This window comes from Cydia amplana, chromosome 15 (assembly GCF_948474715.1).
Source record: "Cydia amplana chromosome 15, ilCydAmpl1.1, whole genome shotgun sequence".
Lineage (NCBI taxonomy): Eukaryota > Metazoa > Arthropoda > Insecta > Lepidoptera > Tortricidae > Cydia > Cydia amplana.
Genome location: NC_086083.1, coordinates 17,064,512 through 17,089,784, shown reverse-complemented (window position 1 = coordinate 17,089,784; position 25,273 = coordinate 17,064,512). Strand labels below are relative to the sequence as shown.

The window sequence follows — 25,273 nt, the reverse complement described above, 5'->3', positions numbered from 1 at the left end:
GATTTTGCCCTGGGTATACTCGGTGAGTGGGAGTTCCATCATTAATTATTGATACGTTGATATCGTCGAACAGATCAATCAAAAATGAGGAGAAAGTATCACTGTAAGATGAACCCCAAGAGGTGTTATGGCAGTTAAAATCACCTAAGATCAGAAGGGGATGAGGAACAGAAAAAAAGAGAGTAGAGAGATCAGGTATTAAGTTTAAATTTGGATGAGGAATGTAAACAGATATGATATTTATTCCCATAACATTAGCAGCGACAGCGTTGATTGCATGGGAGTGGGGGGGAAGATGAATCTGTGCGAAGGGATATTTCCTATTAATCAATAATGCACTTCCTGCACGACCGTCATCGCGGTCATCCCGGAGGCATGAAAACCCAGAAATCCTAAAGCGGGATCCAGGTCTCAACCATGTCTCCGAGATGGCCGCAACCGTCACAGAGTGATCATTGATTAAGTTGATTAAATCAGATTTTTTTTGATTGACACTACGACTATTCCACTGTAGGATATTGGCCATAGGGGCTTTTGATTGAAGCTAGTTCTTTTCTGATGGCAGCAAGATGATGGGCAACGTTGTTCGGTATGCAGTCGCTGATCATGGCGACCCAGTTTTGCATTAAAGCTAACATAAGTGAAACGCTATTTTCATTAGAGGGTTCGGTATCAAAGGGAGGCTGCGAAAGAGCGTGTCCATTTGGCAGTTGAGAAGAGGGACTAGAAATTATATTTTGGTGTGCAATGCGGTCATAACCGGGGGACAGAGGAGTTCTAGGTCGAACGGGTCGGTATATAGTCTGGCGGCGGGATTGAGAAGCAATTGGTGCAGCTTGTGAACCAGAGGGAGCCAAATCGGAAGAGAGAGATTGACGAGGGACTTCTGGAGCTACGGGACTGAACATGGTATTTGTAACATCAGAGTAGGTTTTCCGAACGGTAGGAGTACGTGCCGCAGCCTCCTGGTAAGAAATATTTTGTTCTGACATTAACAGTTTAATTGCCTTTTGTCTACCAAATTCTGGGCAGTTTTTATCTGTGGCGAGGTGGCGACCTGTGCAGAAAAGGCAGGAAATATGTTCCGGAGCAATGTTGCAGGTTTCTCCGGGGTGTTTTTTGGCACATTTGAAGCACCGTGCGTCTGATCTGCATTGTGTTTGAATGTGACCAAATCGCAGGCATTTCCGGCACTGAATAGTTGGCAGCACATATACTTCCACATTCAGTGATGTGTAGAATGCAAAAATCTTAGATGGTAAATTTTGTCCTTCGAATGTGACAACCACAGATTGGGTCGGGACCCATGATGGTGGACTGCCCTCTTTGAGGACCTTGCGCTGAAGGCGGCGAGCTTTTAGAATTTTGCCAGTTCCCTCTTTTAAGTCAGTAGCCGAGACAAACTCCTCCATTGACCATTCTACTGGGACTCCGCGAACAAGACCCATGCGGGACACGTGGTATGACGGAATCGACGCTGTTAAATTATTGCGAGCTAAACAGGGGTTTTCAGTCAGCTTATTGGCAGCATCTGCCGATTTGCATTCGACCGCAACGCGATTACGACCAAGCGACTTGATACCATCTTTTTTGATGTCCGGAACACTGTCCTTTGCGAAAATTTGTCCTATTCTGATGGGTTGGAGAGAGAACCCCGCATTAGGAGATTCAGTTACTCGTGAGATATGAACTATAAATGGGCCACTATCTTTGGTGTCGTACTTACGTGTTTCGCTATCGAGGTCTGGGTGTTTATATAAAGTGGAAATAGATGCATTACTGATGTCACCCTGTGTTGGTCTTTTTTCATGTGGTTCACGGGACAAATCGGTTGGTGTCAATTCCAGAGATTTAGCGTTTCTTTTCCTTGTTTGCGTCTCAATATCCATTGCCTCATGTTCGTTCGTCAAATCCATGGAATTGCCACCACCGGGGTCCGGCGGCTTCCCCTTCTCATTCCCCGTCATCACTGTTTTATTGACTCTCAGGCCAGAAGATTTGTATGTATTACAGTTTAGAAATAACTAATGTTGTTAATAAACCGTCACCAAGTATACGTAAGGAAGGAAAGTTGTATTTATAAGGATAATAACCTAAAAACCGTACAGACTCACTCAATGCGCTTCTGTCAATCCAAAAAAAAAAAAAAAAAAAAAAAAAAAAACTTGTCAGAGTACAACCTACTCATGTGCCGTCGGAAACTTTCCGCAAATTTCTTATACTTAACAATTCCGACATTTTGGATACTCTCTGCAACTTATACACATACGAGTATCAAGATATAATGGAATGTATCACATTAAATATTATTTGAAAAAAGTGTTCTTTGTATCCCAGATTTGAAGCATCTGTGAAGCGTTAGACTGCCGGACGGGACGCCTACATGTCCTTTTGAAAATATAAGTTGGTAGTGTACCTACATTATTCGTTATTTCTATCAAAGGGATTGCACAGCTATTTCTTTACAAATATTCTCTTTGAATCCCTCGAAAATAGGACTGCAATAAACCACGCAATGAAAATGTAAAGTAGGTTAGTAATCCAACCTTGTCAGGCCAATTCGAAAACGCACACTGTGATATCCGAATGACGTATATAACGTATATAACAGTTATCGTGTATTTCGCTCGTACTTGTTCTCACATGTATTGGCGCGGGCGAGACGCACGATAACTAAAATAACATGATTCAAATATCATTATGATGTCACTGATATCAGTGTAGACGCACGATAACTAAAATAACATGATTCAAATATCATTATGATGTCACTGATATCAGTGTATATAGCTAGGTTCGAATTGCCCTGTCTGTTAGAGAAATATATTTAGTTGCAAACGCAATATGTTCCCATTAGGGGAATTCCATTGGCTTTCATAGGATTCTAGGAATAAGGTTAAAGAAACAACACATTACCTAACCACAAGATGCCATTTTCTTACACATACCTACTTAAAGTTTCACACAGATGGTTTAGTATTAAACTATATTACTTACAATACAATGTCAGAGCAAATAAAAAAGGCTAGGGGTCTTTGTCCTGTTCATGCTAATAAGCAAAACGCCGATATCCATGGACGCGTGGCGGCGGACCAGTCGCAGGCAACACGCAAAAAACGACTGATTGAAAGATTCCATCTCATGTGTAACCAATCAAACTATGTATGCAATATTTTTTAAATAATTATAGGATTTCTCACATGTATTGTCAGTCATGTGCACTTATCAAGGGTCGCGGTATAAGCACAACACTTAGTTTAAGCTGGTCCTGTGTGTGTCAAGTAGTGTTCAAAATTTCAAATAGACGTTCGTATTTGGTATTTGTACGATTTGTACTTACTTAAGTAAGAAAATTATATTAATCCTGTCCATTTTTAATAATCATAAATAGTTATACGTATATATACTTAACCACTTTTAATAAATCAATGTAATTAAAAGGCATATGAAAAGGCCTCTTGGCCTTCATAGGTGGAGCGTTGTGGACTGTATGATTGTAATTTAAAGATCTTTAGTAGAAAAAATGGAGTTTTATTGAGTAAACCACGAAACGTACATTAGGAATTTAGGAAAGAAATTGATAAATTAAAATTATTGTTATACATAATGCCTTTTTACGGTTCCGTAGCCAAATGGCAAAAAACGGAACCCTTATGGATTCGTCATGTCTGTCTGTCTGTCTGTACGTCTGTCCGTCCGTATGTCACAGCCACTTTTTTCCAAAACTATAAGAACTATACTGTTGAAACTTGGTAAGTAGATGTATTCTGTAAACCGCATTAAGATTTTCACACAAAAAAAAAAATAAAAAAAAATTGGGAGTTCCCCATACTTAGAACTGAAACTCAAAAATTTTTTTTCATCAAACCCATACGTGTGGGGTATCTATGGATAGGTCTTCAAAAATGATATTGAGGTTTCTAATATCATTTTTTCCTAAACTGAATAGTTTGCGCGAGAGACACTTCCAAAGTGGTAATATGTGTGTCCCCCCCCCCCGTAACTTCTAAAATAAGAGAATGATAAAACTAAAAAAATATATGATGTACATTACCATGCAAACTTCCACCGAAAATTGGTTTGAACGAGATCTAGTAAGTAGTTTTTTTTTAATACGTCATAAATCCCCTCAATACGGAACCCTTCATGGGCGAGTCCGACTCGCACTTGGCCGCTTTTTTTATCATATGTATAAATACGCCTACGATTTACTATTCTTTGCAAATCGCGGCCGTATTTCGGAGTTAACTAATAATTACTTTCTAGCAAGACATTGTATATTATATTTTTTAATTTTAAATCTTTAACCAGGAATGTCGATCATTCGACTTCAGTATATCCACATTATCCACGCTCTATCATCGTTATCATTATGCCATCTAATAGTTCCAATATGTATCCCCCTATGGCCCCTATCTATGATGTAAGTATTTGCACCATCGAAGGGTCCTCACGCAAATAGCGGGGGTCGTGAGGGCGCCGCTATCGCACCGCCTCATCTACCAGTAATGGAGTCTATTGACATGAACTTCAAGTAAACAGATAAATAAGTAAGTTTACTTTTATAAAAAGGAATGTATGGGAGATCCCGATGACTAGGGTAAAGGCACCAGTAGTCAGCCTTATAACGACTTTTTTAAGTTTGAACGTTCGGCATTTCTACAGGATTAGTCGGACAATTAAACAAATGACATGGTTAGATCAATTGCTTATCATAGTTTTAAAACAAAATATAAATAAAAATAACAATCCTCTTTATAATATCTCTAATTAAGTTTAAACAAAAAGTGGCACTTTTCTCCAGTAGTCAGCCTCCAAAATCCAGTAAGCAGCCTCTGTGTACCCAGTACTCAGCCTATATAAACTATTCATAATAATTAGATCAAAATCACTAATATTTATATTAAAATCAACGATATTATAATATATATTTTTTTATAATTTTTGTTATCGTTATTGTAGTTAGTTGTAGTTTTTAATTTTAGTTTATATTTTTTTGCATATATGTATTACTTACCTACTTGTTTACTTATTTAATAAAAAAAATCTCTTAGGTACATACAATTCTTATGACACGAAATTTGTTGGCCATAGGTACTTAATTAATTAACATTATTCTTGCAAACTAAGAATCGCAATATTTATTTTCTAATAATTAATCCGTCAAAAATTAACGAGGTAAATCAGGTAATATATAATTTTGTTCCTAGTAGGTATTCGGTAAAAAATAATGAATCGAGTCTATGCAGATCTAACCTATCATTAATAAACAAAGTCATATACCGACCAGGAAAAAGCAAAATGATAGTTATGTATAGTTAACGTCAAAAATATGTATACACTTTTGAACCTTATTTCAATGAGATAGGGTTTAAAAATGTGGACATATTTTTGGCGGCGACGCACCAAGCAAGGTCAATGGCTGAGTACTGGATCCGCGAAACCCAGTGCTCAGCCGCATTAAAACGTTATTTCAAATGCGGCTGACTACTGGGTTTTACTTTAAATTGACTAGGGCATGCCTAACTAAATTTGAAAATGTAAATTTAACGGTCCTAACGGTCGCATTGGCTCGTAAATAATAAAATAAACGAATAACCCAGAGGTCAGCCGTGGGGGGCTGGGCACTGGATTCTTTGGAAAAAAGTGTTATCCAGTGGCCAGCCCCCTCAATTTATAAGTGAAATATTGATATTTTCATTCAAATATAATGCAATTTAATAGATAAACTAATAAATAAACCAATTATTAACAAAAACAATAACTTTTAACATTAAAACATAGTTTTTCTTGCCTGTTAAGAGAACACCACGTGCAGTAAAAAATATGGCGGACATGACACTATTGCACTCGTCGACAAACAGCACCTCTATGAACGAGTATATTTCTTCCCCTCGTTCCCTCACCGCACCTGTCGTGTGACGTATTAACCAATAAGGAATCAAAGCTCCTATTTGAGTACTCGCGATTCGTTTAAACGAATATACCAGATATTTATGACCAATAAACGACTCAAAAGGCAGACCACTGGTACCTGGCTGGCCACTGGTGCCGTTACCCTATACCGATCCCGATACTCTATTTTCATACAAACAAGCAACATATCGTGTCCCATTCGTAGTAAACACTAAACAGTAACTTGTCTATTTCCAAACTTCACGGACGGAAGTGGCCAAGTGCGATACTTTATATCTATAGGCTAAGATTACTATTTAGTTACTCAAGCCCATCTGCTTTTACTTCGATTCTACTCTTTATCTCCTGTAGCGAATAGCTCAAAATAGTGTAAATAAATGTGTGTTATTGGGACCTTTTCGTTTTAAAGAACAGGAATAAGTTCGGACACAGTTGGCGGACTAACTTCTGCTTATCAAATATTGCTTGGCTTTATTTAGTTTATTTTGTTAACTTTGATATCTTTACTTGGTCAATTGAGGGTTGTGATTTCATTGCGGTAACTATAGTTTATTCCATTTCACATGGATCTAAAAATAATGTAATTTAAAAAGTAAGGTACGTGTGTCTCAGGCAATTGACCAATGAGGTAGGTATGGCAGTATTTTATTAATCACTTAGCATCTTTGATATATCCGTTTTAACAAGTTTACTGTTTAAACTAAAAAGAATGATAGGTTTCATTAGTTTCACACTGTCCAACTAAAAGCCTTAACAAATACTTGAAAATGCCCATTCGTTTCAACAGTAGCCTCGAGCTGAACATTTCTCCCAGAAGTCTTTTCATTTCAACATTTCCGAACGAGAAGTTAAAGAATGTGAGCCGACGTAGGGGAGAGGCGGTTACGTCGTACCAGTTTTTACTCAAACGTGGATAATTTGTTTATGAAGGAATAGTTACAAGTGTATTGACTGTGCATAGGTATGTGGCTTTCCATCAGAGATATAAAAGTTCAGTATCAGTGCTACTATTCATAAGGAAGATGAGCATTATATGATGAAATTAACAGAACCAGTATGCATTTTTTCGAAAGGACTGGATTGTGTTCGGTACGATCACGTACGATTTAGCCGACGACCGACGAAAAACATAAGTTTTTCTCTCCTTTTTAGCCGTAGGTATGCAATTTCTGATCAGATTATTGGTGCTAATACTGCTAGAGTATTATTTGGTGCATCACTTTTAAATAAACTAGGTTGTTTAGTGGGAAATTAGACGTGATACGATGTAACCGGCGGTACAATACAGCCGACTCTCCCCTATGTTCACAAGTAGGTAACTTTGTTGCGCATATATCAGCTGGGCGGTCGACGTTTAGGATATTGGGCCCGATTCGGATTTTGCAATAGACATCTGTTAGATATCTTTTAGACATCGCCAAGATACGATAACGATATGTTTAAGATCTAACCTGTCAAATTTGACATTTGCGCGATTCTGGAGATACTTTTGAACGATTTCCACAAGATATGGCTTAGAGATCCAATTCACATCTAATAGATATCTAACTCTATCTTACGTAAAAGTGACATTGGTTGCTCGAATTGCGCTGCAAAAGAGAACTAGTTGAAATCTAAACTATAACGTATCTAGAATGGATCTAGTACGTGTCGTCTCTTGTGAATATCTTGAAGTTCGAATACGGCAGCTTGTCTTTAAATGGATATTCGCGTGGCAGTTAGACGCGGATTTCGAACTGATGATTCTGACTTCCCGGCTATTTGAACTTTATCTATGAACTAAACGGTTTATATTTAAAATAAGTAATAGAATCAGGCGTTACTTTGCGGAAATCCGATGTTATTAAACGGATTATACCTAAACTAAATAAATATATACCTATCTACATCTACATTTTAATAAGGCTTTTCTTTACCCTCAGCTTGGGATCCAGTAGTCCATCTAATAAAAAAACAAACATGACATAGGACTGTGAGACCATAGTCTTGAATGGTATGGACATTTAGTTAAACGGGGTGGTGTACTATGTGTTACTTAAAATAGTTGTAGTTAAGTAATTAGCTTTATTAACCAGCCTTATATAATTTATATTCTTTTGTTCATATTTTTTTTGGATATAGGTAGTTTTATACATTGTAATTTTGATTGAGGTGAATATATTTCACCCCAGTCTCCCAACGACTACGAACGCTGTAATAGGGTCGAAACATCGTGATATATTATGTTTTTAATTTATTATAAGTACGCGGTATAATCCATTTAAATAGTTTTATTTAATGACGACTATCGCGGCAACTGAAAACAATACGTTGACATCAATTATTAATTCATATACGCCACTTTACTGTATTTTCTATTTTAAATGAAATACATAAAGTGTCATTCAATAGAACTTGCTAACTATGTAAACAAACCGCCATACTAAAATTGACACTGAATGTCAATTTACTAGTAACTTTTGTTTACATAGTTAGCAACTTCTATTGAATAACACTTTATATACTTGTGCTACACATTGCCGCGATGTGGGCGTGTTCCACTTCGAACTTGTTTCATCGCTTCTTCGAGCCGTTTGATGCTTTATTATTTAAATTTTCCGCCGCAACAACCTTCATATCTGTCAGATTCCCACACCTCTTACACGGTTTAACAGACGCGTCTACACGGTAAAATAGCAAGTGGAATACAAAGTCAAGCGGTAGAGTTTACGGGTCGAACATAAAGCTGGATTCATTTATGGGCCGATTAGTATTTAGTAGACGAATTTTTTTGTCAGATTCCATAGAATTTGGTGGATATAACCGCAATTTCATCATTTTTTCAAAATCTAATTAATAAAAAAAATCGGTCCTTGTAATGCTCCAGCCACGCTGCACCTTTTCTCCCTAAATTGTCATTTATCATTCCTACGCTACCTCAAGGCTCATCCTAACTCAAAAAGATAAGATAATACTTACTGCGGAGTAATAAATACTGTTTTTCGAAATGGCGATAATGGCGACGTAAAGCGGCAAATGAATGCTCGCGTGCAATCTGCTTTAATCGCGTTTTGAATCATGTTTTTGTAAAACGTTTACGGAAAAACTCGCTGATATTCTGAGGACCAAGGTCAAAGTCGCTAATCGCTCCTTGTGGTAATCACGGAGAAGAGCATTTAGCGAGTTAAATCGAGACTTATTCCGCATCAGATTTAACATATTGTTATCGTTTTGAACTGGTTTTGATACGACCGCCACGATCGTCTTGTTGATGGACGGCCAAAAAATATGTGGATATCTATTTTTTTGTTTAAGAATTCTGTAATTACTATACGGTACGGTACTATTGTTTTGATTTTTGGAATTACAAGTACTTAAATACATACCTGACGGTCTAGCATAAGTTGCGTTCTTGCGCGCGAGTCCATACTTGAAATCGCACTTGATGTATGGAGTCGCGCGCGAGAACGTAACTCATGCTAGACCGTCTGATACCTACAATAATTTATGGTTAAAATTGTATGGTTTCAAAGGCCGCCTAATAATAATACAGGGATTTCAGGTACAATGTGTTAATAATAAATTAACATTTTCTTAACGACCAACTAATTTCTTTAGCTAATCATAAATTGTAATTTGTAGTAACAGTAAATTTTCCCAAAATAAGGCCAACACTAACAAATATGTCCTAATAATAAATAATAATATATAGTCCGCGTTGCCCACAATCTCAATAATTATGCAACAAAACTAACTGACCATCTTTAGACCTTAACTACTTGCATTAAGGTGTAAAATGGGTCAGTAAACTGTGGTGACGATGTGTAGTAATTAGCATAGGGTGTAAAACAATACTCTTAATTACATTATGCGCACATATTTTAACATAAATCAGCCTTTTCAAGAGACGCGGTCCCCTATATTTTAATAAATAATGTCTACCTACGTTATAATTTATTACTTGGAGTAGTCTGAGATCTAGAAAATGGAAAGATGCTTACAATTGTTTTAGGACTAGTTTTTATGGCCACGATTTCATAAGTTGTTGCAATAATATGTATAATAAATTGAAATAAGTATTAATTTACTTTTACAATCAAGCTTAATCGCAAATGTTAGAACATAGGTTAATTAATAAACTAGGAGCCCAATCCAAATTTAACAACTTTTTTTCTTATTTTGATACGAATTTGAAGATCGCTCACGCTGGCTGGTGCATGCGAAATGAAGCTGAAGTGCGTGAGATGCGCACCAATCACCGAGACGCTCGTTAAGGTCATATCAAACCCAGTTCAAAACTTATACAAATTGTTTATAATCGACCTCCATGAAATAATAACAAGTAATCCTTTCTAGCAGCTTGAAACTATATAATTATGTATGGTTTGCTGTATTAATAGTTAGTAAAGTTGCAACCTTGCAAGTTGCAACAGCAAGGTACACTCGGAGTCACATTCAGACTTTAAAAATCTGATCGTGATATGATATTATTCACTATCTATATCCCGAGTTTATTTGTCCATAAATTGGTGCGAACAAGCTGCATCCTCACTATTGGCCTGTCTGTATAACTCTTGTCTGTCTGTCTCTTTGTTTACTTTCACGCTTAAACAGCCAATTCAATTTCGTACAAATTTGATAAAATTTACCTTAGTGTAAGGCCTGAGTGAACGCTCGAGTTGGGCGTGCAGCGGGGCGGGGCGTGCGGTGTGCATGTTAAACAAATGCAAGCGTATAGGAGCGGCCTTAGTACACGCTGCTCAATTTACTTGTGAGCCCGACGCTACGCTGCACGCCCCGCCGAACGCTCCGCTTCGAGCGTCCACTCAGGCCAGACCGACGCGTTTAGGCCGCTGCAGTAGTGTCGGAGCAGTAGTGCAGCTGCGGTCGGAAATACCTTAAAATTACCATATTACGTGCAGTCGGTATTGTCATTCATTTTACTATGGAAATTGACAGTTAGACCGACGCGTTTAGGCCGCTGCAGTAGTGTCGGAGCAGTAGTGCAGCTGCGGTCGGAAATACGTTAAAATTACCATATTACGTGCAGTCGGTATTGTCACTGATTTTACTATGGAAATTGACAATAACACCGACGCTTTCAGGCCGCTGCAGTAATGTCGGAGCAGTAGTGCAGCTGCAGTCGGAAATGGAATGTTACCTTTAGACTTAAGCGCGAGTCACGCGTCGCGCCGTACGTTGATTTTGGTTGTATTTCCACGCTTTTTTTAGAAAAGCAATCGCATACCGCAGCCGGGAGTTAGTTCATAATTTCATACAATTTATATCACACTCTGCCAACAAGTCTCTATATTTAGGCCTTTGGTCGGAAAGTGCTAATATTCATTACAGAATCAATTCAATATGTAATCAGAATCAAATCAAGATGAAATACTAAAAGTTCGAAAGCCACTCCCGCTCGGGGCAGTGTTTTGTTTCCTTAAGTTTATTTGCATAACTTCCAACTTCCAAGGAGCCGGGTTTTCGGAAAACTGGTGTTACGTGATCGTGACTGTCATAACATACGTATGTACTACAAATTGTCAGTTTTAAATTAGTTGCAAAAAGTTTATAACACATTTTGTAACATAATATATTATTATTAAACATCACGAGATTATTATAAACATCCACATTATCATTGTGTGGACTGTGGTGTTTTTCTGCAGGGCAGTAGGGTTGCCATAGCTCAACGAGGGTACGGGGCGGCAACGCGCATGTAACACCTCTGGACTTACAGGCGTCCATAGGCTACGGTGATAGCTTACTATCAGGCGGGCCGTATGCTTGTTTGCCACCGAAATAGTATATCAAAAGACTGTAAGGTACTGTAACAATATTTTTTTTAGGCCTCATAGGACATCTAGCGTTAAGCAATGGTAATACTTGCATTGATCGTATTAACGTCGGTCCGAAAGCTAATTAGTTGCTGAAAATATCGACAGAGGGCGTGAGTAGCTCGCCGTCTGATTTTTCTTCAATAAAAGGTTTACTTTTATTAATTTACAAATATTAAAACACAATTAAATATTTTATAGAGTCAGACCAAGAAAAGTCTGCAGCGGATTTGACAGCCCTCGCAGTGCCAGTGTTATTTTAAACGTCAAACTTCTATGAAATTATGACGTGTAAATAACACTTGCACTGCGTGGGCTATCAAATCCGCTGCAGACTTTTCTTGGTCTGACTCTAACTTTCTTCTTTCCTTTTTGGAAATTATTATTATCTTTTTTTATTGAAACTAGTTTCGGTAGCTGTATCTACGTCGTACGCGCAACGAGACGCAGCGGTGGGAGTATCTGTGGTTTGATCTGTCAGCTGTCATTTTATTTCGTATGAGATGGTGTAGAGAGACGTAATCCGTTTTCTTCAAAGGCCAGTGTGCCTTCTTGTTTTAAATCGCGGTTTAAACCGCTGCATCGTAAGTAATTTACCTATTTCCTTCAAAATTTCGTGTGGAATTAGTGCAGTACTGATTATTTTTATCTTTATTTCAGCTATTAGATGTGAATCGTTTTGTCAAGAGTGAGCCCCGGTGGCATTGAAATTATGCAGTACATATCCTCTGAAGGCCTATTGTCTGCCTCGGGTAAGTCACCCTCATTTGCGCAGTGTGGAACTCTAAATAATTTTGCGGAAACTCCGTTCCTTTGCTTATTAATTTTGTAATTTTCAGGGCTTCACGACTTACTACTTTACTAGTCAACGCGGTCGTCAGGGCCAAGCGTTTTGCTAGTTGAACCCAATGTTCCTACTTCCTCACCTGGTCGCGTTGTCCCAAGCGCACCCTGAGGCTGTCTGCAGCTGAGAGTGGACTGGTGGGAGCAGGTCCGGACTGTTCCCCAGTGCTAATTCGAAGCATGGCGTCAGTGCAGGAGTGTGGTCTTGCAGACGAGGTCAGAGTGTTCCCTATTACATATTTTATTAAGGCGCCCAATATTTAATTAACTTTACCAGTAGTTTACCCAGGTCTTCCAGCATCTTGAAACACAGACTCACCCCCTGTGCTCTAAATTTAAATTAAGACTGAGCTAGTTTACTACCATTATTAGTTATTACCTAACCTAATCCTACCGCTAAGCTGGCGTAGCAAATTGTAAGGTGAAAGAAATATACCCTTAAATACAGTAATTCCTTATTTTATTTTATACCACTATAGGGCTCCCCGCAGAACCCGTAACAGTACATATAGTATTTGGGACAATTTAAGTGTTGATGTCGGTACTGAGCTTTGGCCTCGCCAGCGCAGTTTTACTAATCGGAATGAGGCTCAGTCGGTACACAATGTACACATACTAAACATAAGAGAGCTTACAAGGCAGAGCATGGTATCTTAGCTGCACGTGTTGTGCAAACATTTTAGCAACTGACCACATTGTAAAGAATATCGTTTTAGGGTTAGCGGCAATGTTAATTAAAGGTACCGTTGGCTGATAGACTTAAGAGAGACTAATTTATTCCGTATTGACCAGTACTTAATATACGACATTCTAAATCTACGTAAAACATCATCGTACGCAGACGAAGTCGTCGGCAGAAACTAGTTATGTTTGAAATATTTATCAAACATGTTGCATTTGAGAACCACGTTGTTGCAAGGGTATTGATTCAGTCATTTTAGACGGTGTCAAACGACATCCAGGAACATAAATCAAAACTAACACTATTTCTCTATTACTTTAAATTCGTTCCCATATCATCATCCTGCTAGGCCTTGTTTCCATTTACTTGGGGTCGGTCTTCCCTGTTCTTTTTCTCCATTCTGCACGATTGAGTGCAAGGTCGGCGTCTATATTGAGGTCTTTCAGGTCTCGCTGAACCGTCGTCAGCCAGGTGGCAGGTGGTTTTCCACGTCCTCGCTTCGTCCTTGGAATATCGAGCGCTACCTTAACCATGTAGTCTACTGGACGCCTCTGTACATGACCGTACCACCTCAGACGTTTTTCCGTCAGCTTTTCTGTTATTGGCGCTAGTTTGAAACTACCTCGGATATACATATACACGTTTCTTATCTTGTCCATCATGGTGACACCCGCTGACCAGCGTAACATGCGCATCTCTATGGTGTGGAGCTTGTTTAGACCAGGGGCCTATTTCTCCAACGATATTAGTCTAATATTATTAGTGTGTTGTCATGGCAACCCATACGATTTGACAGTTCGTGGACTAATAATATTAGTCTAATACCGTTCGAGAAATGGGCCCCAGCTATCATGGTCGTATTTTTATCACCTGTCATGCTATGCGTCACTTTCGCACTTACATATTTGTTAGAACGTGACAGCCATGGTGACAAATGATAAAGAGCCGGCCATCATAGTCCTACAGGTGGGGTTAAATCCGTTCCCATATATTTAGCTTTAAATCTTGCGGGAGCGACGTGCTCTAGCTGCGATCTCTATATATTGCATTAGAAACGAAGAAATTATGATCTGACATACATACCTACAAGTTTTTGTTCAGAACTAGTAGGAGGTCGCGGGTCCGATTCCTGGACTTCGGTAAGGGAATTTATTTATGTTTTTGTCGCAGATATTTTTATTATCCTGAGTTGTGAATGTTTTCTATCTATCCTCCTGAGTCCCGCTTGTCATTTTTGCAGTTTTGAATTTGGAACCTTGTACCTATTTTATTATAATCCAAAATTCGTTTTGGATTAAAGCCTTTATACAGGCCTCAGGGACTCAGGAGGCTATAGGTATAAGTATTTTTACCGTACATCTGGTGCTACATTAAAACACCGGTGCTATAAGAACATTACGTAACTACCTACGTCGAAAATTTAAAGGGCCATAAACGTTGTACGATACACGTGTGAATAGGTAATTCGCAACTCGTGTCGATTTAAAACACGACCGAAGGGAGAGCCAGTCGTAAATTTCTCGCACTTGTATCGTAAATAACTTTTTATTTATTTATCGTATGGCATTAAAGTTACTTGATTTAGGTTAAATATTAATCTAGCACAGGTGTAATGTTTGCGCTCTTCAGATACTCGATGACTCGATAGGTGGAATAACTATTAAATTACTATACCACTTGTCCCAAAATTCAACGATAAGCTGGCACCAGAAGATGGACCAGCGGGCTCAGCACGGTTCCATTTTTTATCGACTATCACTATGCCCGTCACTTTCGCAATTACATACTTGTTAGAGTAAGTCCAAAGAAAGTCTGCAGCGCTAAATTAATAGTAGTTTTTAAAAATCTGTATGTGACAACACCACAGAAAATGGATTAAATAGTCTTGATACTTAAATCAATAAAGAAAAACTCAATGTTATTTGACATTTATGTTGCGGACTCCTTTTCAAGACTCTTTACCTATGTTCAAATAATTTGACGTTGTCATGGCAGTATGTCAATGAAAAAGTGTGATCTTATTTGAGAATGATAATAATATATAATAAATAAATAGAATACCTCCGCTAAACGTATGTATCGTGTTACCGGGCGTCGGTAACATAGTGAGGTGAGTTTTCACTTCTATCGGCACTCCCGGAGTGCAACCGTTGTTGCTTGTTTTTTTATTTTTCCTCGAGTAGTCTTGAGCAGGTCCATCTTCTGGTGCCAGCTTATCGTTGAATTTTGGGACACGTTGTATATTATACACTTAATATTTATTTGTAAATGTATACAGTACCTATATCGCCGTCTAGTACCCACAAATAACATAGTCTCATTGAGCTTACTGTGGGACTTCTTCGATCTGTTTAAATTAAATTTGGCCCTATAATATTTATTTCTTTATTTGTTATCATAGATTTAAAAAAACAGTGTTCGACCGATCACTCTATTAATGCTTACACCTGTTACAATTACCTTACATATCAATCAAATATCAATCATCACTATCAATACGTCTTTCATAAAACAATTGACTACTACTTGCTCAAATCCCGGCGCGCTGAAGCCTCCCCCCACCCCACCTCACGCCTCACGCCGCACGCGTGACAGCCGTCACGCCGCGCCGATCCTCAAATTTCCGTGATCACGCCCGATTTGCCTCACTCACGGTGAGGCTGTCAATGGCTGTTCACTGAATAAATATAGAAAGCCGCTTAGAGATTATGATGGCGGTTACAGAGAATGGAAATATATTTTGTTCGTGATTTCTCGTCCTTATGTTTGAGTTGTTGTGCTGGCTTATTGACTTTAGATGCAGTTCAGCGTTCTTCTTTTCTAATTTTCTGATTTAGTGTAGTGCATCTGGGGGCACGGTAGTGCCCCCGCCAAGACGAGCAAAGCGAAGCGCAAAAAGGCCGTTTCATTATTACAAGAACTATTTTATAATAAAAAATAGTGAATACATATTTCACCTTACGCCCATGTGACGAAGCGGTCAAGCCACATATTTTGACTAAGGTGTAGAGTCTGTGAAGGTAGGGCCTGTAGAGTTAGAAGCTTGGCTCTACAAGATATCTGATAACTTTTTGTCAGTGCGAGCCTTATGGTTTCGTCTTGGCAACATTTTACATGAAAATGTTTTTGGTGGGATTGATATTTCTGAACACAATAGATTTCAGAATCTATTTGAACACACATAGATTGCCTTATCCAAGAATTAAAAAAAAATCGAAGGTAAACTTGGATTTGGCTATGTGCCAAAATTTGTCCGAAAAAATTGCCAAATTCACGTGGCTAAGTATCCTATAAAATCTTCTTCCGCTGTTAAGTTGCAATAGGGCTTAATAGTTAGTCCCAATGTGCCGTCCATAGCACAGTTACTTATCCCCAATAGTAATTGCGCTGTGAAACTCAAAAATGTATGAAACAGTCATATACCAAAATATTTCTGATCATCCGCAAACATGTACGTAACTAAAAGGTTCGAAAAGCCATTTTGTTTACCATATACAATGCAGTGATACGTAATGATCCAAAAACTAAGGTTTTAATGTCACTTACGGTTGAAATGCTTGGTGTGCAGAGTTGTAGTCTTATTGTGAGCGTGTCATACCTATACATAATTTTGTTTGTGCTATGACATTATTGTTAGTAACTGCTCATAGGTCTAGCAACTGTTTCAATGTACATTACAAGACTCTATAATGATATTTTGTTATTCAGCTCTCGTCGTAGGTACAATATTTTGGTCTCAATAGCAGTTATGTTCAGACACAGGTACAGAAGCGACCTTCGTACTTGTATTTTTGTATGTTTGAAAGATTTAAAGATGACTCACGCTAGACCGGGCCGCGGCCGGGCCTTCCGTCGCTTCGTTTTCTACGGAAAGCACCACGTGATCATCGGTCAGCCGTCATAGAAAATGTAATTTCGGATGCAGGTATAGTTTCATCCTCATTGCAACACTTGACAGTACAATCGTTAAACGTTAACACCGAACTAAAGAGAACAATGTACCGAAATAATAGAAGCTAACGAAATATCACACGATCTAGCGTAGAAATGCATTGTTTACGTTTCGATTGGCGTTATCAACTAACGATTGTCACTTGGGCTGATATTTTTCATAAATAAAACAAAAAAAGCTTCCGAATGAACTTTTATTGGACAAACGCCGCAGCGCGGCAGGTATATTATAATTTACATCAACTTCTAATAAAATACAATCAATTAGTTCATTAATTAACTATGCTAACCTCAGTTACACCCCCTCAGAGATCAAAATAAACTTATACCTTACGCTATATAACTCTTACGCTAGAAGGTGACGTCCTGGAGAGCTATATTTGTACGTTATATTAAATATCAATATGTAAAAGGAACTGAAAGCCAAGTCCCTTTACTGGTTGGAAGTAAAGCGAGTTGGCCGCAGATTATATGCAAATAATTGAGAATGGTTCTCCGGATACAATGTCACGTGTACCCGGAGAACCGGAACGTATATACAGGTAGTTAGACACAGATGTTGTACCGCACGGATATGACGTTGTATTTGTTACATTAGTGGAGCTCGTCTAGGCCTCGTCTCTCGTCGCGCTGCTCTCTGGAAACAATAAAAAATAATTAATAACGGAAATAATACAGAAGTTTACAAATTCCTAGTTATTTTAAAATATATCTGCGGTCCAATTACCAGGACTACATTTAAATATACAAAAGAAGTCGAGGCAATTAGACGAAACCGCATCAGACGTTTGGAATTTTTTGAATTTCTAAATAGAGTCGCGCACCTTTCACTTATTTGTATTAGGAGAGTTTAACTTAAGAAGAGCCTACATTAATCTTTAATGAATTTGTTTTGCATAATTAACATGTATTTAACTACTGAAGTAACAATCAATATAGTAACATACATGGCGTGCTGTGCAATGATCGTGAACATTCAGACATGAATTGTACAATGGTGACACATAATCTAATACCTACTTATTTATATTTACAAACTTGCATAGATTATTTACTTTCTAAGCCTGGTTGAGACACTGTTTTATAGTATGTATCTACCGTACCAACTATTATCCAAAAGCTCCCTACTATGGTCCAAAAATAATTCTAGAATAGTTCGTTCAAGTGTAAATATTATTTGAATGTCGCAGTTCCAAGGCGACACATTTTTACAAAAGCAAGAAAATACCCAGGCTAAATCAAAAACAAGACTGGTATTGATAATTACCTGTTCAACTTGTGGACCATAGTTGTAGTACTTACCTAATCATTGTTGGGTGTTTTACGGTAGTCACTCTGAATATATCTGTAGTATAATTTTTGCGACCATATATAATATGTATTTAATATTTTATGTATAATATCATCTAGTTTGGCTGTCAAACTTGTGTGCACGATCTTTTCTCACACGTTACGTCTCTTGTTCAATTAATAACTTCGTTGTAGTAATTAGGATTGACGGTACGCAAGCTCTAATAAGTATTTACTAACGATGAAGATTATTGTATCTTAATCTTTTAATCTTAAGTCCTACTCACATCAAAGATTAACGACAAACAAGAAATTCATCTATCAACACACATGTAATTACCACAACGATGTCAATCCAATATCATTTTGTAACAACAAACACTATTCTAAACGTAACTTAGACGTGTAGGTTTGCAATTTGTTTGCTTACTTGTGATGTGTTTGAAAGCTTGCTTTGTTGTTAATTTTTAAAAGACCATGCCGTCCTCTATACCTAGTAAGTATAATAAAACACACCTAGTCGGTTTTTATTTACCAAAACACCTGTTTAATGTGAGAAAGCAAAGTTAGAAAACTTTAGCTAAGTTTGTAACAAAATTTACCTACGTGTTTATTTATATAATAGAAAGATTGCATTATAGCATACTTTAAATTGCGGTATACTTTATAATATTTAAGACGAAAGATGATGCGACATGAGAGGAAAAACCATGTATGCACTTAAAAAATTTACTAAACTAAAAAAATATGTGTACGTACCTACCATTATTGTGAAGTAAGGATTGAATGTGCAAAATAAATAAGGTTTCCTCACAGTTTCCCACTTTGCCAGTGCCTCTCAATCGGAGTGACACGGTGAGCCCACCTTACGGAGAAGCCTTAACGAGCAATAAATTCGTTCTCAGCTCCGTCAGATATTAATTGCTTTCTAATTACTTCAATTTAAAAACCCCTGAATTCGAAAATCTAATCTCTCCGTGCCGTCTGATTATCACTCTACTTTTATTATATTACAACTAATTATTAGGTATTTAAACAATTAACTTGTTTTGGACATTAGTTCAAAAATTAACTTTACTACAAATTCTTTCAGGAATTCAAATATTTTTTGCAAATTTTGCGACCGTAAGTTAGTATTTGTGAAATTTATTATGTTTATTACATAATTCTTTCGAAACTATTCATAAAGTCTGAAAAGTTTTTTTCTTCATTTACCACAGTGAATAAGTACGTAAACCCTGATTTTGCGTGATTTTTTATCGTTCTGTGTCTGTACCAAGAGAACTCTACGGACCATATATCTTATAAATCGTCTGTTAGACGAATTAATTTTTCACACAGTATGTGTTCCACTGCCGCTATAACTGGTAATAGTAGTAATATGTGAAAATATTAGATACAGTTTAAACCGGTGTCTCTTAAAGTGACCTTAAAAATTATTGAATAAAAAATAATTTCGTGCATTCTTAGTTAGTTATAGTCAGTTCAACACGAAGATTGGGTCGTGATCACCCAATGTTTTACCAATTCTTTGACAATCTATTTACGCTTTCCTGTTATCAAGTTGTAATACATGGATGCATTTTTTTCTCGTAGACATTGACCCTTTGTTTTATAATACATGGATTAGAATCTTAGAAAGACCTATCTCGTCATCCTTGTTACTTACCTACATGCAAAATAAAGAGCATTGCTTTATGTACCGTCCCAAATATGGCAAATATGAGTAACTTGAAAAATGTGTCACTCGCACTTACTTAATGAAAACAGGTTGTAAAATGTAAAGTCGACGCGGAGCTATAAGTACAAAGTTGTACTCGTAGGCTGAGCCGTGAGCACTGAGCAGGCAAGTTGCGGTAATTCTGTTTGCCGGGAATTTTTAAGCCCCGCCCGGGACTTCATTAGCGATATTAATTCCAGCAAGTTTTAATTTGACGAGTTGTCTTGCGGATGTGAGTTTCTGTGGCTGCGGTCTGTCCGGGCTTTAAGTCTAAACATTTACATTGTTTCTTGATATTAAGTTGAGAGATTTAATTTAAAATCGACATCAAAGTTATACCTGCGTGTCTTCATCTACTCACACAACCACACCCGTATCATCGACCGCGACCTTCGGCGCGGTGAATAATATGTATTATCAGGACCTATAGGTCAATTACAGTTTTCTAACACCAAAGATTTTTAAGTGAAGCTGTAAACATAATGTCTGTAGGCATATATGTAAACTTCTTATGGTTGTGCGTTGCATTTTCAACAATATTTCAATAGCTGTAAATGCAGTACCTAATAGCGTTTTGGTGAGAAAAAACATATTTGTATTGTGCACTTGAAATGTAAATTTCTCTTAAAATATGCACCATATTTTAAGAGAAATTTACATTTCAAGTTAAGTGGGTTATTTAAGAACTTTTCAAATTTGTTATAATAATATTTAGATAAAAACTCGAATACAAATTGAGCACATTTAAAATGGCTACATTTTCTTGTTACCAAAATATTTAAGGGACATTCTGGCAGTTTCAAGTGTCGCATCCGTCACCGTCTCCTCGGATCGTCTTGGTGCTGGTAGTTAGACATTATAGCGTCTCTTCATGATTTAATTTATACTCTGACAAAAATAAGGAATGGGATGCACCAATTTTATTATTCTAAAGAAAAAAATGTCCTCAGATTTCCTCATAATCATCTTTGCTTTCTATACGTTCTAAAACATAATATAAGATAAGATTTGATCAAAAAAAAAAAACCATTTCATGGAAGGGAATGTACTGAAATTATAATAAAAAAATTAAAAAGTTTTGTTTCATAAATCGTCATATTATTTTGACTGCAGGTAGCTTGCTCGTTTGGTAAATAGGTAATACAACAAATTTTCTTGTGATGATATTACTAAGTGCTGTACGTGGTTGGTTAAAGCGTGATATGTACAAGTAATGTGGTGCGTGTGCAGTGTGCACTATGCATGTGCAATGTGCATTATACAACAATACAGTGTGTTATTTACAATTTTAACTCTCATTTGCACGGATTTAACATACTGCCAGGGAATTCGATTTTTGTGCCACTTCGTACTTTGTTACGATGACAATAATAAGCTATCACTTAGTTGCTTTAATATTGTGTTTAACGGTAACAAGATACTAAGTGTGCAATCTAATTACTTGACTATACGTACAATATTAGTTTTCGGACAATACTTAGATAAGCTAACTTTGCACCGACTTGAACAGAACAAAGTGAGGCCGTGTCGTTATAACGTCATATACTCATAAGAATTTGACATGAATGATGGCATTACCACACTTTGTCACTGCAAAATGCCATGCAATATTAGCTTAGTCCAACACTATCCAATACCTCCAATACTATTTAAAGAAAACAACATCGTACAAATGAGAGTAAATTAAACGATGCCAAGTGCCTGAAAAGCTTATTTCTCTAACAGTCAAAGTCCGTGTAGACACTGAAACAGAAGAGCACAGCAAGAGCGGAGTGAAGGAGAAGACTACAAGCACTACTGGTAACTACTCTAATACACGGATGCCACAAGTGCCGTCGATCTAGAAGCCTTCAAACTATCTTCGTGCTTTTAGCGAGGATGGTACCCTTGGTAACACTGCTGGTTGGTATAGTAACAAATAAAAGAATTGTAATGTATCAGTAACAAAAGTTAAATTGATTTTGACGGTATGGGAGGTAGAGAATGGATTTATGCATTTTAAGGGCCTATAATATTTTACAATATCTGTCATTATTGTCTAAATACCATTATTCTGGCCTCTGGTTATTCGATGTAAATTCGATGAAAAATATGTGTAAACTGGCATTTTTGAACCAGCGCCGTTGAACCATTCTGAATTCGATTGCGTGAATCGTGATTTGTCGGAAAATGTATGGATTATAAAGTGGTCGGCCAACCAACAGTGGTACCGCGGTCCCTCGCTCTCGGTGCGTTACCATGGTCGCCGTCCTCGACGGAGCGCTTGCCCCACATGCCCCTTAGGTTCGTCCAGCCGGGCTCTCTCTTCCAGTAATACGCCCCTGCGAGCACATTACGCATCATTCTCAAGATTTTTACTAATAAGGTACACCAAGAAGTAGCTAAAACCTAAGTAATACCTCGCATATGCAATTTTTACCTAAATATGCTTTGCATAATCAATTTATCAGTGGCTTTGCTGACTGAAGGATAAGTACCTAATTAACGCCAAATACTGTTCCAGTCCTTTTTGATATTCAATAGAAAGTTTGAAAGGAACTAAGTACCTAGGTACTTATAACCATTAAACTCTGATTAGTTTATGATTAGATGCCAATCGTTTATTAAGTAAAAACTCGAAACTACAAACTTACTGGCAACTTAAATATTTTATAGCTCTTACTTTCAGATTTAATAAGCTTTAATTTCTTCTGCCCATTTAATTCCGTCTTATTAGGCTATTTGCAGCATCCGTCAAGTTTCAATAGGAGCTGAATATAGACTAGGATTAAACAATAAGCAGATTAATAAACTCTACTGAGAGGATTATTTGAAAGGGAGCAGCTGAAATAAACCCGAACAAAATCAAAATGTCGCTGAATCGAACTTAGTAATTCTCAAAGTTAGTATTGGTTTATTCCGTACGGAGGGGAAAAGTACAGTTTTAAGTTGTAATATGTAAGGCTACTTTTACATTTAGCAGGGATATACATATACGTTAGAAATGGGGAATAAAGACAAAAACTATTTTTCACTGTATTTTACATAGATTGCGTACGGTGACATATCAGTACCATTTGTAACCTATTTCACTTTGTATTAAGGGTATAATTGTATGGACCTGTAATCAAGCAGAGTGAAAAAGACTATAGTAAAGTGGGACATATTTAAAAAGGAGGTAGGGCTCTGTATAGTCATAAGACATATAGAGTAATAAAATAAGTACTTATCGATGAAAATATTTAAAAATATTGTAATCTATTTTAAACTTAGCTTCTGACATTCCTATTTGTTCATTCGTACCCTCTTCTTGCTCATTCATGAACACTCATACCTACCTGCCATAACCTACAGCTATTCACTACACATACAAAATGCTTTCTGAAAGCAATTTTAAGTTTGCAATTTATGTAAATCAAATATAATGCAACTTAATATAATTTTTCAAGTTGTATAAAAATAAACTTAAAATGTTAGTTATTTTATTAGCTTTTACTAATTAAAAGTCGTCTTACGAGTTAGCTGGGCATTATTCTCGTAGAATATAAATTAAGGTAATTGTGTTCTCGTACAGGTAATAAAACGGAATATATAATAATTAGAAAATATATATAGGTACCTATGTGAAATGGGTACAAAAAAAATGCGTGTCTTGGAAATTTTAATCCAAGCTTGATTCCAGCTGAGGGCAGATATTTTCCAATCTGCTTAAAAGTCGAGTTTTTCGTATACGTAATTTGATTTATATTTACATATTTTCAACTTCTATCAATTATCTAGTGTGCCATATAACCTAGCGAATGCAACTGTATTGCATAAAGCTACCATACTACTTTCTTTCTCTTACTACTGTTGGGAGTAATATAAACAGCAGTATTATTAGGCCGTCGAGTCTCGCTCATTGCGCCTAATTCCAGATTATACCACCATTCGTAGCTCTAAACTCGGCGTAGGGTTGCTGATTAGTCTAAATGGAGTATAATTTAAATAAAAATGTATTTTTTTCTCATATAGAAGTTATTTAGTAGTTTTGCTGTTAACCTGCTGCTGCTTGCTGTTTACTCATTTAATTATTTAGCTACACTAGTAGGCTAATGAATAAACAAATGCATTCAGAAGTTTTCCTAACAACTTTTAAAACGCGCACAATTCTTTCCTTCTACACTTCCAGATACTTTGTAAATTCCAGATACATGTATGGCGCAGTCGCTAGGATACGAACCTCCGCTCCCAAAGGGAATCGAATGTCAATTTGGGTTTAAATTAGGCTTTGCAAGTCATATTAATGCTCACGCCCGTTGGCAATGTGCGAAGTGGTGGGAGAATCGAAAGCCATAGTAGCGCTCGATGTAGTAAAATTAGTATGTAAATTTGTGGGCTCAAAGTGGTACATTATTCTCCAAATCTAATGTGTGACAGCCTTCGATCAACACGGAAGGGATGCGGCATTCGCACTATTTCCCCTCTGCCTAGGTACAAGATCAGCTGATCTAGCGCGGGTAATAAAACTAGTTGCGCTCGGATTTTTAACTAGACCGAGTCCAGACGCGCGAGTGTACACAGCAGCAGAAAAAATGCCTAATTGCGCGGTTATTTGTTGTAAAAAGAGGTCGAGGACATCAAATTTACAAAAAGAAGGTGTTAATTTCACTTGTAATATTTTTTTTACATGTCATACGTTTAATTACATTTAAACACAATTATTATATTTTAGTCTCATGTAATTGCTGGATTTATCGATTTTGCTCGCCCAGTACAAATTGCGGATCAGTCGAGCGACAAATCCGACTTCTCATCTCTCAGAATACAATAAAATTCTTCGACGTAAATGTGTTAGTGTGCGTGTTGTCACACTTGTGACTCGTCCGTACACAAAAAGAGATCGAGGTTTGCAAGATTTGTCTTTGACGTGTGTCATTTTCTATGTATTTGTGTCGTCATTACAGATTGGATTTTGTATGTAAGTGTGTGAGAAGTGCGACTGTGTGCACGTTCCCCCCCGCGAAAAATGGCAGAATGATTTGAATGTCAAGGTATCGCTTGGGCCTATCCCTTCCGACGTGTCGGAAGCCCGTG

General features: G+C 37.3%; 2 protein-coding genes across 3 annotated transcripts in view; one reads left to right on the top strand and one right to left on the bottom strand.

The window, feature by feature from the left end:
- Nucleotides 1–25,273, top strand: part of LOC134654676 (uncharacterized) — a 262,505-nt gene that overhangs the window by 85,997 nt on the left and 151,235 nt on the right. The window lies entirely within an intron of this gene.
- LOC134654673 (prothoracicostatic peptide) overlaps nucleotides 17,387–25,273 on the bottom strand; it is an 87,743-nt gene continuing 79,856 nt past the window's right edge. Inside the window, exons 6-7 of one of the 2 annotated variants that reach the window (XM_063510150.1) lie at nucleotides 22,456–22,539; nucleotides 17,387–17,845 (exon numbers count right to left, since the gene is read on the bottom strand). In XM_063510150.1, coding sequence (XP_063366220.1) covers nucleotides 17,817–17,845; nucleotides 22,456–22,539 — 113 coding nt within the window. In that variant the 3' untranslated portion in view covers nucleotides 17,387–17,816. The remainder of the gene's footprint in view (nucleotides 17,846–22,455; nucleotides 22,540–25,273) is intronic. The other variant, XM_063510151.1, reaches the window with a different exon arrangement.